Here is a 15,759-nt window from a genome sequence, read left to right as displayed (position 1 = left end):
CCAGGCATCTGCTACAACAGTAGTAGATCTCTGTCCAGCAACGGAAGCTACACTTGGATCAATCAGAGAGGTATCCATTGAAAATGTACTGGAAGAAACAAAGACTTCAGTTCAGAAGCTGACTAATAAGGGCACTTATCTTAACTCCTTAAATGAAGAAGACAAGACGTGTTTGTTAAGACAGCTGAAAAAGTACTGTGTGACGAGATTCTTACATCTCTACAACAACAACTTTTGGATTCCATCAACCTCTATGTAGCTTTTGCAGATACCTATCTTATAAAACACCGACAATTGAGTGGAGTGAGGCACTTCCAGCGTTGGGGCTGCCAGGTAATTAGGACAGAACAGAGAATTTGAAACAGAGTGGAATATCCTACAATAAACAAATGTAGATTTGATTTCAACTTCTTCTTTATCAACACTAATGGTTCAATCCAATTTTTGTGCTATGTTTCCTGAGATGAAAGAAATAAGAATTAATCTCTTTCTACTGCCAGGGTGGTTAAGCACTGGAATAAATTGCCTAGGGAGATTTTTAAGAGCAAGTTGGACAAACGTGTCAGGAATGGTCTAGATCACTGGTTCCCAAACTGGGGTTCACAAACCCCTTTTCGCACAACGTTACAGAAGGTTCACCAGAAAAATTTCACCAATGGTGGCCAGAGGACCGGCCTGGGCAGCAGCAGGTGGGACCAGGCTGCAGGGCAGACAGACCGAGCCCCATGGAGCACTGAACAGGCACCTGGTCAGTGGGGCGGGCCCAGCAGCCCCAGCCCACAGCAGTCAGCACTGGGCTGGCAGCCCGAGCCCCATGGAGAGTGGGGCTGGGCAGTTGGGGCCGGCAGCCGAAGCCCCAGCGCTCAGCCTGAACCAGACCTAAGACTTTATCTTTCTCCAGTAGTTCCAAAGGACTTCCAAGCGCTATGGAGAGGAAAACAAGCACATCCATCACCCTGAGAAAATTTAAACTTAAATCCCTGGAAATATTCATTTTTAGGAGGGGGTTCACGAGATTTCACAACTTAGTGAAGGAGGGTCGCGGGTTGTTGAAGTTTGAGAACCACCGGTTTAGATAATACTTGCCATGAGCAAAGGGACAAACTGCTGTCTGCAAACTTTTGCTGCCGCAGGTAGCAGGTGTTTGGTTTTTTTTACAATCGCAGTTTCTTACAATCTGTCACGTATCGGTAACTGCTACCAGCAGCTCATTGCTCTGGGGGGGCGTCTGGAGGTCATCAGGCGGCTGAGTCAGGCAGCCTCGCGCCCGAGTTGGGCGCCCGTTCGAAAAGCGGTTGGCGGCGGCGGCGGCGGGGGCGGGGGGAAGGGAGCGCGCGGCCGCTGAGCGTGGTGGGTGGGGCTGGGTGAGAGGAGGCAGTCGTAGGAGCCCCGCATTGGGTTCATGAGAGAGGACGGGCCGGGGGCCGGGCACCGGGCACCGGGCCGGGCGCGTGTCCCGAAGGAGTTGTCCCGCTCTGGGCTCGCCATGGCGCTGCCCCCGGAGAAAGCCTCGGAGCTGAAGCAGATCATCCAGCAGCAGCTGACCAGGGTGAGGGGCGGGCGGGAGACCGGAGAATAGACCCCTCCCCCGCCGCCGTTGGAAGCGCGCGTGCTGGGCCAGCTGGTGCCAGGGCTTTGCCCTGCGCCTGTGAGGGGCTTGTACCACTGCCAGCTTCGGGGGTGTGTGTGTGTGTGTGTGTGTGTGTGTGTGTCGGGCTGCTGCCTCCTCGCCCTGCTGCTCTGGTCACTTCTTTAGTGCAGCGTTGGAAAAGCAACCGGCTGAGTGTATGGTTGACCCTTGAGGTTGGACAGCCATTCTAACGCCTTGCAGGGGTAGGCTAGTGCCCACGCCAGCCTGCAACCAGGAAGCGAGCCGGTGCGTCCCGTGGTTTGTACCTTACCACAGTCGCAACTTGGTGGTTCTTTGGTTTTTCCATTTGTGGAGGAGCTATCCGCACCATCTGTGTGTTGTCCAAATGGGGTTAAGTGCTGCCCGCTGCCTAGGGGGAAGGCATAGTGCTGGGGCTTTTCATTGTAGCTTCAGTCAGGTCTTTGACTGGAACATTGCAAGCAGTCCATGACTCAAGCCAGCGAGTGCTGGCAGCTTTTCCATTGGCCTGTATCCTTGACGTGTGGTTCCGGAAAGGCTTCCTGGACTTGAGTTGGGAGAGAGGGAGTGAATTGAGGTCTAGGTGTATGAGTTGGTCCAGAGTAGCCAGGGTCTTCTTGTACTCCTGGACCACAGCAGCATTTTGCCTGATGTTGACTGGCACGATGCCTTCCAAAATTGAGAGCCCCGGGATTGGTTGGCATTGATTTGAGAGATCCCCTAACAATCCAGAGTGTGACATTGATTTCAGCGTCAGCGAGATTGGTGTAGAAGCTGGCGCACAATACTCTGTGGTTGCCAAGACCAGAACTTGTACTGATGTTTGAAGCATGTATGCATGTCATCCCTAAAACGTGCTAGTGAGCTTCTGCATGATGTTAGTCCTTGTCTTTATCTTCTTTTTGGTGTTATCAAGGTATTGGTGATAGGTCAGCATCCAGTTGAGGGTAACTCCAAGGTACCATGGATTGTAGTCATGTGGTAGAAGCAGACCACAAAAGTCCACTTGCAGTGGCACTTTGGTATCGTTTATTCACATGGAAGGCAGAGCATTGGGTTTCAGTCACCAAGTTTTGAAATATGTCTCAAGTGTCTGGAGGTCATTGTTCATCACCTTTTCTATGGCCTTCAGAGAGATGCTTTGTTGCTAGTGCAATATTGTTTGCATGGATGAATTTATGGGATGATGTGACTGGATTCTCACTGGTGTAGAAATTGAATAGTGCAGACAGATCTCTGTGATTTGCTGGCAGATTTACCAAGACGTACAGTGGATCTTGTGTTACTCAGCATCTCAGTGATGAGTTTGATGGTTGATTGGCATGAGAAAGCGAATGGTAACTTCAACAGAAAATGTTTGCATCGTACAGTATTGTATGCAGAAGAAAGATCAATGGTGGCGGCGGCTGCTGCTGCTGCTTTTAATTTTTGCTGGTAGCTGGGTTCTATGTAGTTGGTTAAGGCAGGCACCCACTCACACTAGTTGTGACCATTTCCAAAAAGCAGGCCAGATTTAGGTACCAGTTGCTGCAGTATGTGCTGTAACTTTGAAGTAGGAGCTGCTCCAACAGTTTATAGCAACTGCTAAGGGCGAGATGGGCTGGTAGCTTTTTGGGTCAGTGGCCTCATTTTCAGGCTTCAGAATGACTATGATCTTGGCCCCCTTTCCACTCTTTTGATATTATACCGGAAGAGTGGACATTGCTGAAGAAGTCTACTAGCTACCTTCAGACCAAGGTTTTTCAGGAATTCAAGATATATTCTGTCCATTCCTGCTGCTTTCCTGAACTTAGTGTTGAAAAGACCCTTGTCCACTTAATCTACTGTGTAGGGGACCGAAAAAGGTGAAGGGGGCGAGGAGCAGATGACAACCTTTGTGCAGTCTCCCTGTAATGTGAAAGCACAATGAATGTAATCAAATTGGTGACTGAACCTCCTTATGGGATCTCCTGGTCAGAAAAGCAATGGCTCTGGTCACTGAGTGATTTAAAATAAACAGCCTTCCAGTATGTATCCTGCCTTGTTATCCTTTCCTCTGCCTCAGGGTTTGTTTTAAAAGTGAGGTTTTTGTTTCTACTCCCCTTTTGTTAGGGCAAGTATCTGCTTGCCTAATTATTTTCCCCATTCCAACATCTGTTTATTATTCCTTCATCTTGTTTCTCCTCTTGTCTCTGCTCTGATGAGGGGGAAAGGAGTCCAGGAGAGCTGGCTATATTTCAGGGAATCCCTATTGAGGCTACAGGGACAAACCATCCCGATGTGTCGAAAGAATAGTAAATATGGCAGGAGACCAGCTTGGCTTAACGGTGAAATCCTTGCGGATCTTAAACATAAAAAAGAAGCTTACAAGAAGTGGAAGATTAGACAGATGACCAGGGAAGAGTATAAAAATATTGCTCGGGCATATAGGAATGAAATCAGGAGGGCCAAATCACACCTGGAGCTGCAGCTAGCAAGAGATGTTAAGAGTAACAAGAAGGGTTTCTTCAGGTATGTTGGCAACAAGAAGAAAGCCAAGGAAAGTGTGGGCCCCTTACTGAATGAGGGAGGCAACCTAGTGACAGAGGATGTGGAAAAAGCTAATGTACTCAATGCTTTCTTTGCCTCTGTCTTCACGAACAAGGTCAGCTCCCAGACTGCTGCGCTGGGCAACACAGCATGGCGAATAGGTGGCGAGCCCTCTGGAGAAAAAAGTGGTTAGGGACTATTTAGAAAAGCTGGACGTACACAAGTCCATGGGGCTGGATGCGTTGCATCCGAGAGTGCTAAAGGAGTTGGCGGATGTGATTGCAGAGCCATTGGCCATTATCTTTGAAAACTCGTGGCGAACGGGGGAAGTCCCGGATGACTGGAAAAAGGCTAATGTAGTGCCAATCTTTAAAAAAGGGAAGAAGAAGGATCCTGGGAACTACAGGCCAGTCAGCCTCACCTAAGTCCTTGGAAAAATCATGGAGCAGGTCCTCAAGGAATCAATTCTGAAGCACTTAGAGGAGAGGAAAGTGATCAGGAACAGTCAGCATGGATTCACCAAGGGAAGGTCATGCCTGGCTAATCTAATCGCCTTCTATGATGAGATTACTGGTTCTGTGGATGAAGGGAAAACAGTGGATATATTGTTTCTTGACTTTAGCAAAGCTTTTGACACAGTCTCCCACAGTATTCTTGTCAGCAAGTTAAAGAAGTATGGGCTGGATGAATGCACTATAAGGTGGGTAGAAAGTTGGCTAGATTGTCGGGCTCAACGGGTAGTGATCAATGGCTCCATGTCTAGTTGGCAGCCGGTATCAAGTGGAGTGCCCCAGGGGTCGGTCCTTGGGCCGGTTTTGTTCAGTATTTTCATAAATGATCTGGAGGATGGTGTGGATTGCACTCTCAGCAAATTTGTGGATGATGCTAAACTAGGAGGAGTGGTAGATACGGTGGCAGGTAGGGATAGGATACAGAGGGACCTAGACAAATTAGAGGATTGGGCCAAAAGAAATCTGATGAGGTTCAACAAGGATAAGTGCAGGGTCCTGCACTTCGGACGGAAGAATCCAATGCACCGCTACAGACTAGGGACCGAATGGCTAGGCAGCAGTTCTGCGGAAAAGGACCTAGGGGTTACAGTGGACAAGAAGCTGGATATGAGTCAACAGTGTGCCCTTGTTGCCAAGAAGGCCAATGGCATTTTGGGATGTATAAGTAGGGGCATAGCCAGCAGATCGAGGGACGTGATCGTTCCCCTCTATTCGACGTTGGTGAGGCCTCATCTGGAGTAGTGTGTCCAGTTTTGGGCCCCACTCTACAAGAAGGATGTGGATAAATTGGAAAAGGTCCAGCGAAGGGCAACAAAAATGATTAGGGTTCTGGAATACATGACTTATGAGGAGAGGCTGAGGGAACTGGGATTGTTTAGTCTGCAGAAGAGAAGAATGAGGGGGGATTTGATAGCTGCTTTCAACTGCCTGAGAGGTGGTTCCAAAGAGGATGGTTCTAGACTATTCTCAGTGGTAGAAGATGACAGGACAAGGAGTAATGGTCTCAAGTTGCAGTGGGGGAGGTTTAGGTTGGATATTTGGAAAAACTTTTTCACTAGGAGGGTGGTGAAACACTGGAATGCGTTACCTAGGGAGGTGGTAGAATCTCCTTCCTTAGAAGTTTTTAAGGTCAGGCTTGACAAAGCTCTGGCTGGGATGATTTAATTGGGGATTGGTCCTGCTTTGAGCAGGGGGTTGGATTAGATGACCTCCTGACGTCCCTTCCAACCCTGATATTCTATGATTAGTCTTTTCCTGGGCTTGCTACATCTGTCTTTTTTCATCATCAAAAAATACCAAGCTCAGATCCCTAAGTCTGTTTTTCACACTTCTCAATCTTTTGGAGAGCTGAAAAGGTACGTAGGTCAAAGAGAAAAACTGTGATTTCAGTTATGCAAAATAAGACAGAGTGGGTAAGGTGGAGAGAGAAAGGGAGGTTGCTGCAAAAGCCAGGACCTTAAGAGAAGACTCTTGCACCATCAGCTTACCAAACTGTGTAACAGGACAGAGGAGGCTAGTGGTAGATAAGTGAAAGAGATTGGGAGTAGGAGAAGACAAGGTCTTTGAGGTAAATTGGAGTAAATTCATGGAGGGCTTTGTTTTTTCTTTTTTCTTTTAAAGATGATAAAAATAAAGATGTTGGAACAGTTGAGAATTATGTGATGCTTATTTATAGACATTTCTGTGATACTTATCACCATAGTAACAGGGTACCTCACCTACACTAATTAATATAGACTTACAATGTACCTGAGAGATTGGGAAGTATATTTATCCCAACTTTACAGTTGAGGAACTAAAATACAGAGATTAAGTAACTTCCATATGGTCACACAGGAAGTCTGTGATGGAACCAGCAACAGAACCCAGATCTCATGAATCCCAGCCTAGTCCCCTGATCACAAGATCATCCTTGTAGGGACAAGGGTATACTAGACACAATGTGTAGGCAGAACTCTGGAGTTTGAGACTCAAAATGATACAAAAGCATAGATAAGATTTCATAATGGGCAGATTTGCGGATATGTGGGAGGAGGAGTGTTCAAGGTCTGGAATGCTGTCAAGATAATGGACAATGAAGCCAAACAGTTGAGGCCCGAGCTACACTTGAGTTTTACCAGTACAGCTATTTTAGTTAGGGGATGAGGTTTGTTTTTTTGTCTTTTTTTACTGAAACGCTTATACTGGTAAAGACCTTATTGTATATGCAGTTATGCCTGTGTAAAGGTGTATTAAAACAGTATAGTTATTTTCTTACCTGAATGGGAATAACTATAACAGTATTTAGCATCTTTTTACTGGTAGAACTGCTGCCACACTAGGGGGTAATAAAGCTTTAACTGTACTAGTATAGTTGATGCCTAAGTCAAGGTGGGGAATAGATATGAGTCTGAAGATACTGCTTTTGTCCAGAAGAAGTACTCCTGTCTTGAAACAGTCATCTAAAAGAAATGTAGAGGAAGCTGCATGTTAACTTAAGGTGGAGAGGGTGAACAAGAGGAGAGTCGTTAAACTTGAATCAGTGTTTTATCATAAGAATATTTAAAATGGCCATACTAGGTCAGAACAATGGCCCATCTAGCCCAGTATCTTGTCTTCTGACAGTGGCCAATGCCAGGTGCTTCAGTGGGAATGAACATAATAGACAGTTTTTGAGTGATCCATTCCCTGTCTTCCACTCCCAGCTTCTGGCAATCAGAGTCTAGGGAGATCCAGAACATGGGGTTGCCTCCCTGACCATCTTGGCTAATACTCATTGATGAACCTATCCTCCATGAACTTACCTAATTCTTTTTTTGAATCCAGTTACACTCTTGCCTTTCAACGTCCGCTGGCAGCAAGTTCCACTGTGCATTGTGTGAAGTACTTCCTTATGTTTGTTTTAAATATACTGCTTAGTAATTTCACTAACTTTCTAGTTCTTGTGTTATGTGAAGGGGTAAATAACACTCTCCTATTCACAAAAAGAAAAGGAGTACTTGTGGCACCTTAGAGACTAACCAATTTATTTGAGCATGAGCTTTCGTGAGCTACAGCTCACTTCATCAGATGTATACCGTGGAAACTGCAGCAGACTTTATATATACACAGAGAATATGAAACAATACCTCCTCTCCTATTCACTTTCTCCACAGCATTCCTGGTTTTATAGACTTCTATAATATCCCCTCTAAGTCATCTCTTTTCTAATATGAACAGTCCCAGTGTTTTTAAATTCTCCTCATACAGAAGCTGTTCCATACCATGAATCGTTTTAGTTGCCCTTCTCTGTAACTTTTCCAGTTTAGTATGTCCTTTTTTTTTAAATAGGAGAGACAGAACTGCATGCAGTATTCAAGGTGTGGGTGTACCATGGATTTATATAGTGGCACGATGATATTTTCTGTCTTTTTATCTTTCCATTTCCTAATGGTTCCTAATATTCTATTAGATTTTTTGACTGCTGCTGCACACTGAGCAGATGTTTTCAGAGAACGCTCCATGATGACGCCAAAATCTTTCTTGAGTGATAACAGCTATTTTAGACCCTATCATTTTCTGTGTATAATTAGGATTATATTTTCCAACGTTGATTACTTTGCGCTAATCAACATTGAATTTCATCTGCCATTTTGTTGCTCAGTCATGCAGTTTTGTGAGATCCCCTTGTAACTCTTCTCAGCCAGCTTTGGACTTGCCTATCTTGAGTAATTTTGTATCCTCTGAAAACTTTGCCACCTCACTATTTATCCCCTTTTCCAGGTCACTTATGAATATGTTAAACAGCACAAGTCCCAGTACAGATCCTCGGGGGACCCCTTTATTTACCCGTCTCCATTGTGAAAACTGACCATTTGTTCCTACCCTTTGCTGCTTATTTTTTAACCAGTTATTGATCCATGAGAACTTTCCTCCTATCCCTTGATTGCTTACTTTTCATATGAGCTTAGTTATGGAAACTTGTCAGAGGCTTTGTGAAAGTCCAAATACATTATAGCAATTGGATCACCCTTGTCTGCATGCTTGTTGACACCCTCAGAAAATTATAATAGATTGATGAGGCATGATTTCCCTTTACAAAATCTGTGTTGACTCTTCCTCCACTACTACTGGGGAGATTCTGACTCACTGCACATGCACAGAATTAGTTTCTCCCACAGATTTATTTGCTTCCCTGCAGCAAAATGACTTCTGATGGGGAAGCAAAGGGAAACACACAAGAGTGGTCATATGCCCCTCCTCAGCAGCGCAGGTTGGTTCAGGTGCCTGGAGCAGCTGGTAGAGATCTAAATCACCACTAGGACAGGGGTGGGAGGGCTGGACAATTGTGCATGTAAGAGAGACACTCTGTCCCTCTTGCTCACTATTGTGACATGCTTGGCATGGAGAGGCAGGGGTTTGGGGTGTTTCTGAGGAGGTAGGTGTGGGGCAGAGCAGAATGTAGCAGCCTGCCTGCTTAATGAATTGTTCACATTGTCTTTGTGAATTTCCCCAGGAGTATAAAACAGGTGTACAAGTTTTAAGGCTCCTTTATATTGCCAGAGTGGTGTAAAGGACACTATGGCCTTATAAATGCTTATAGTGCTTTAGTGATTAGAACTGGTCTAAATTTTTGGACTGAAAAAAAATCCTATCAAAATGTTCTCCCTGAACTGTTCGGTACTTAACTTTCTGGAGATGGTCAGTAGTCGCTATAAATTGTGAGTTTGATTCCCCAGCCCCCACTTGCTCTTCAGTTGCCTATGATGTAACACTGAGCATATGCCTACATATATTTGTTGACCAATAATTAGAAATAAAGGGTCAAACCTACCTACATTACTATTAGACAAAGAGATTTGGGGATTTCTCCAGTGCTCCCCACTCCCATTCTCCATTCATTGTATTTTAGTTTAAATAAATTACCAAAATAAATGAAACTGGTATGATTATATTGCATTATTTTGATAGATAGAATGTGCAGAATTTTTAATATTTTGGCACAGAATTCCCACAGGAGTACTCAACATACTGTTTTCATTTATGTGTCTGATAATTCTGTTCTTTACTATATTTTTCAACCAGTTTGCCTGCTACTGGGGTTAGGTTTACTGGCCTGAAATTGTCAGGATCACCTCTGGACCATTTTTTAAAAACCAGTGTTATATTAGCTGTCCTCCGGTCATCTGGTACGGAGGCTGGTTTAAACAATATTTTACATACTACCATTAGTAATTCTGCAATTTCATATTTGAGTTTCTTCAGAACTTTACCATGTGACTTATTACTGTTAATTTATCAATTTGTTCTAAAACTATCTTTGTTTACACCTCATTCTGGCATAGTCCTTCAGATTTGTCACCTAAAAAGAATGGCTCAGTTTGGGAATCTCCCTCACCATTCTCTGCAGTGAAGGCCAATGCAAAGAATTCATTTAGCTTCTCTGCAACAATTTTGTTGTCTTTGAGTGGTCCTTAGCACCTTGATCGTGCATTTTTCCCATTGATTGGCAGGCTTCCTGCTTCTGATGTACTTTAGATATTTTTGCTTTAGTTTTTGAGTCTTTTGCTAGTTGCTTTTTTTTTTTGGCCTGTCTAATTATACTTTTTACAGTTGACTTGCCATGGTTTATGCTCCTTTCTATTTTCCTCGGTAGGATTTGACTTAAAATTTTTAAAGGGTGCCTTTTTGTCTCTAACTGCCTCTCTTACTCCTTTTAGCCATGTGCCATTTTTTTGATCCTTTTACTGTTGTTGTTTTTTTTTAAAAAAAATATATGCAATTAGTTTGAGCTTCTGTTATGGTGTTTTTAAATTGTTCCCATGCAGCTTGCAGGCATTTCGCTTTTGTGACTGTTCCTTTTAATTTCCATTTAACTAGCTTTCTTATTTTTGTTGTTCTTATACTTTTATAAGAAATTATACTTTTGTGGATTTTTCATTTTCTTCCCCCCCCCCCCCCCCCAGATGTTAAATTTAATTACATTAGTCACTGTTACTGAGTGGTTCAGCTATATTCACCTCTTGGACCAGATCCTGTGCTCCACCTAGGACCAAAGCTTGGGTAGGGTGAATCGAGGTGACTGCCCTGTGCTTTGGGGAGCCCCATGCTTCGATAAAATCTGGACTGTCCCGATATTTAGCCCTTTGTCCTGCGTCCCAACCGATGTATGATCAGGACGCCATTTGTCCCAATATTTATGTGAGGAGGCGGGCGGGGAGGTGAGGTGGACAAGCGGGCTGAGGAGGTGAACGGGGAGGCAGGCGAATGGTGAGAAGGAGAGTGGCGGGCTGCGTGGGCATGCTGGATAGACGGCGACGAAACTAGCAGGTGGGGCGGCGAGAAGGAGAGCGGTGGGGTGGACAGACGGGGGTGCGCCGGACGGACAGCGGGAAGGCAAGCGGTGGGACGGCAGGGAGATATGTGGCGGTGTGTGTGTGAGGAGGTAAGCGGCGGACGGTGAGGAGAGGAGACTAGCGGCTAATTTGTCCTGGGACCTGCACCCTCCTAGGGATGGCCCTGCCTAGGACTAAATCAATAATTGCCTCTCCCCTTATGGGTTCCAAGACTGGCTGTTCTAAGAAGCAGTCCTTAATGGTGTCTAAAAATTGTATATCTGCATCCCATCCTGTGATATACCCAGTCAGGAGTTAGTTGAAATTCTCTACTTTTGTTGGGAATGTAGAAATGCTTTCAATAGAGAGAGGAAGCTCAGTACACTCAAATGTTGTTTTTATTGGTTTTAATGACTGCTGAGAAATTATTAGCAAATAAAAATCATTATATGCGCAATTTGGAAGTGAAGGTGAAAGGCAGCTGCAAAATTCCCAGTATAATGTAGGGAAGTATTTTGTGATTTCTCCTGTTTTTGGAAACCGGTGATGACTATTCGCCCCACAGTCAAAATGGGAAATACATTGTGTACTGTATTACTGTTTCATCTGGACTGCTGTTTTTTTTGCAGATCTGTTAATTTTAATCCACTACCATGCTGCTCAGAAGTGTCTAGTTCTAAAGAGCACTATGCTTTTATTAAGGGATATGGCTTATTTAAATATTGTAGGAGTATCAAAAAAGTAGTGTTTTTAAATCCTGTCTGAGATTGGGTAGATTGTTGTACAGGATGTAATATGAAGTTACTCCTGGTGGAATTCTGCACCAAAAAATTTAAAAGTTTGTGCACGATATTTTAAAATTCTGCATATTTTATTTGTCAGAATAACACAATATAATCCTACCAGTTTCAATTATTTTGGTCATTTATTTCAAAATACCTGTCAGCATGTATGTCTATAACAATACAGACAACACAAAAGATTCAGGAAATGTTTTTTGACAAATAGATTCCTTACTAGGCATATTAATACAGAACTCTGAGTAATAATTCATTTAAACTACAATACAGAACCGTATTTCCTGCACCCCTCAGAAGAAGTGCAAAGGCTTGGGGGAGTCAGGGTAACAGAGGAGCTGAGGGAAAGGGAAGTAAATTGCTGGGGAAGAGCCTGGGTGTGAACTTGGAGGGTTGTTTGGTATGGGTGGCAAAAGTATGGAACAGATATTTTGGGGGGGTGGGGAGGGATTGTTGGGGAGCTTCCCCCATGAAGACCCTGGCTGACCCCTGGCCTCTCCCATTCAGTCAGGCACATCTGCCCCAGTCCCCATGTGTCTCCATGCCCTTATCCAGCCACTCCCCGTCCCTATGTAGCTCTGCACCCCCTCCCCCATCACCATGTGTCTCTGTGCCCTCATGCAGTCACCCTCTGTCCCTATGTCTCCCTGTACCCCCCTCCCCCATTCCAATGTGTCTCTGCACCTCCTCCCCGGCCCCCACGTGGCCCTGTGCCTCCACTCCCATTCAGCCCCTGCCGCAGTCTGTCCAACCCCACCCCCACCCCACCCCAACACCCTACGCTGTCTGTCTCCCCATAGCCCTTGTCTACTGACCTGACCACAGGTGCGGTGAAGAAGGCGGGCTTTCTCTTCCTTAGCTAGCTGCGAGCTGCAGCTTTGTTCTATCTCCACAGCGCCCTCTGGTGGGTATAAGGCAGAACAGCAACAATTTGGCAGAAGCTTTTTTCTGTACAAAAATTAGAAATCTCCGGGGCTCATTAATTGTGCACGTGCGCAGTTGCACAGAATTCCCCCAGGGTAATAGAGTATTCTGTTTAGATGGATGTCCATGGCAGAATCCGAGAAGTACTTGCTGAGACTATACGTGAAGAATTAGCGCCCGAGCATCAACAGTTATCCGCAGAAGATCTGATGAAAGCCCTAAGACGACGAGGAATCATTGATGATGTTATGAAAGAACTTACATTTGTAACCGTGAGTAACTTTTGAAAAAGAAAACATGTGAAACAGAGTGGAAAATATCATCATCTTGGCATTGTGGAAATTCTTTCCCTAGAAAGTGAAAGCTCAATGCACTCAAATGTTACTTATATTAGCTTTAATAATTGCTACCAAATTGTTAGCAAATCAGTTTAACGTTTACTCTGATGTCATTGAATTACACTATTGTTTCTGAAATCAGTTGAAGTTGTGTACAGTATTAAACTATCCAGTCGGATGGAAGATACTAGCCTCTCGTGAGAAGGGTGATGTTTGAGGCATTGTGGGGGTGGGAGTGAGGGATTCTCAGGGTTTCAAGAGCGTGATATCCTTCCTTGACTCTAAAAAATGTCTTTTAACTATAATTCTAGGATATGAATGACCGAGAGATGACTTCAACTCCAAAACCTTCTACACATTTTGTTGACAGACAACCTCCAGTACTGCAAAAAAGTATGTTTTTGTTAATTTAATATCTGGGTCATAGTTCCGTAAGAAATATGAAATTTTACTTAAAAATGTAAGGCTAACTATTTGAACTTTTGATTGTTTTAGTAATTCAGTTAAAATAATTTCCATATTGTACAGAAAGCAAGCGGTTTTCCTGTTTATCAAAAGGAAATAAAACAGTGTATATAGCAGAAAGACATGCCATGTAAGCAGCAGCAGGAACAATAACAACAAATCACACATTTTAGCATAAATTGAAATGTTTGCTAAATATTTTAAGAACCAGTTTTATCCATTCTTTCAAACATTTTCTTTGGAAGTGTGTCTTGTGGTGATCTTTTTGTATTTCTTTGCTGATGTTTTAAATACATTTCTTAAGATATGTTGGCAGTTTCTTCACATTTATTGCTACACTTTGCAGCTAACATTGACCCAACACGGAGGTATCTTTACCTTCAGGTTTTGGGTGGAAAAGCTTTTCTGGAACATCTGCAAGAACCTGAACCTTTCCCTGGTCAAATTTGTTCTACCTTCACTCTGTGTTTGCACTTTCGAAACCAACGTTTCCGCTCTAAGCCCGTCCCATGTGCCTGTGAACCAGATTTTCATGATGGTTTTTTACTTGAAATACACAAGGATAGCCTAGGTAAGGAACACTGTAAATCTGAAAATAGATGTCATGTATTGTGCTAACCTTATGGAGTTGTTTAAAATTATTTGATACTATTTTGATCAATAATATACCAAATGCAGGTGAAAGTGTTCATTGTCTGATACTTTATTTCTTCAAAACTACGTTTATCTAATCATGATTTAGTTGGAAATATAGGGAATGTTTGTGACTGTTGCGATAATTTTTGAGTATTTATCATATCAGAATTAAAACATGTAGATGGATTAGATTACATTAGGGGTTGTTAATAATATTAGCTCGTCAATATAGATGGTGGCCACTGCCACATCTATTGTTGGCTGTAGGCTTTGGTACAATAATGCCAATTCCTTTCCTAAAGGGATAGAGAGAGAATATATTAACTTAGGAAAAACAGTCAAAATATGTTTGAAAAAGGAGTTTAATGGGCAAGATTATTACCATGTTGTAAACCTCCAAAATATTTTAATTGAATTAACAAGATGAAACAGGATGTATGTCATGCTGGAATATAGCTGTGCCTTGGCTGCATAGTTCAAGGCTAGAAGTCTTGTAGCCACTCAAACTAGACATATATTCCATTGTCCTATTGAAAATATTAGAAGGCCCTATAAGTGATTTTTATATTGTACCAAAATAATGTATAGTTCTTTTGTTAAATTAGTCAGATAGTAAAACAGCAGATGAAGATTCCACATTCATGCATACAGTGGTATAAATGAAAACCTAGGAATGTAAGAGTTGTTGTACCACATCAGATCAATGGCTCACCGACGTTACCTTCTTTTGAAGCATCTGGTATTAGAAAGCCCACACAAGATTATTATGGAATAACCTGACTATAGGGGAAGTTTCTTTCTAACTGCTGTCAGTTAGTAGTTGGCTTGTGCCCTGAAGCGTGATGGTTATATTATTTATTTTTTAAAGTATCCCAGCTAATGTAATTGAGGATATTCTCATTAAATGCCTGTCTTTTTTAAAAAAATTTATTAAGTGCTTTCCTCAAATGTGTCTTGTGGTAATGAGTTCCATGGGTTAAGTATGCATCGTGGTTTAAAAAAAAACAAACTCAGTATTTCCTTTTATCAGTTTTAAATTTGTTACCTTTTCATTTAACTGAATGTCTCATTGTTCTTGTATTATTAGAAGGGCCAAATAAGAGTGCCAAAAAGTTTACTTTCCTTCGAACAGTCATTATTCTCTGTACTTGCATCTTTGCCCCTTCCATTTGTCACCTTTGTAAACTAAACAACCCTAATATTTTTAGTCTTTCCTCATATGGAAGTCTTTCCATGCCTCTATCATAATTTATCTCTGAACCCCTTCTATTTCTCCTATATCTTCTTTTGAGATTGGGGGAGATGAGTGGCCAGAACTGATTGCTTTCTAATTTAAACCAATTTAAAACAAAGTTTTAGAGGACGTAACTGTGTGTTCTCTTAAAGCAATTCTAGTGGGGAGCATTTGTAATGACGATATTGTGATTAAAGTAATGTCCTTGTTATTTTGTATTGGTCTAATAATGGCAGGTGACGGAAGTAAGATGGTGGATTCAACCACTATGTTATCAATATGTGATCCAGTGCATATGGTTCTGATCAAAACTGACACATTTGGTGAGACCACATTAGTGGCATCCTATTTTTTGGAATGGCGATCAGTCCTTGGTGCAGAGAACAGAGTAACAAATGTTGCTGTAGAACTTCTGGGTGTAGGTAAGATTAAACGCTTCAGCT

General features: G+C 43.0%; 1 protein-coding gene across 1 annotated transcript in view; it reads left to right on the top strand.

Moving 5' to 3' along the window:
- Positions 1 to 1,427: 1,427 nt before the first annotated feature.
- Positions 1,428 to 15,759, top strand: part of CEP76 (centrosomal protein 76) — a 46,402-nt gene continuing 32,070 nt past the window's right edge. The window contains exons 1-5 of the mRNA XM_077809068.1: positions 1,428 to 1,549; positions 12,760 to 12,915; positions 13,293 to 13,374; positions 13,793 to 14,017; positions 15,553 to 15,738. Of these exons, the coding sequence (XP_077665194.1) occupies positions 1,487 to 1,549; positions 12,760 to 12,915; positions 13,293 to 13,374; positions 13,793 to 14,017; positions 15,553 to 15,738 (712 nt within the window). The 5' untranslated portion in view covers positions 1,428 to 1,486. The remainder of the gene's footprint in view (positions 1,550 to 12,759; positions 12,916 to 13,292; positions 13,375 to 13,792; positions 14,018 to 15,552; positions 15,739 to 15,759) is intronic.

The sequence above is a fragment of the Eretmochelys imbricata genome, chromosome 2, assembly GCF_965152235.1.
Source record: "Eretmochelys imbricata isolate rEreImb1 chromosome 2, rEreImb1.hap1, whole genome shotgun sequence".
Lineage (NCBI taxonomy): Eukaryota > Metazoa > Chordata > Testudines > Cheloniidae > Eretmochelys > Eretmochelys imbricata.
The sequence above is the reverse complement of the archived record's forward strand: the minus strand, read 5'-3'. Positions and strand labels throughout refer to the sequence as shown.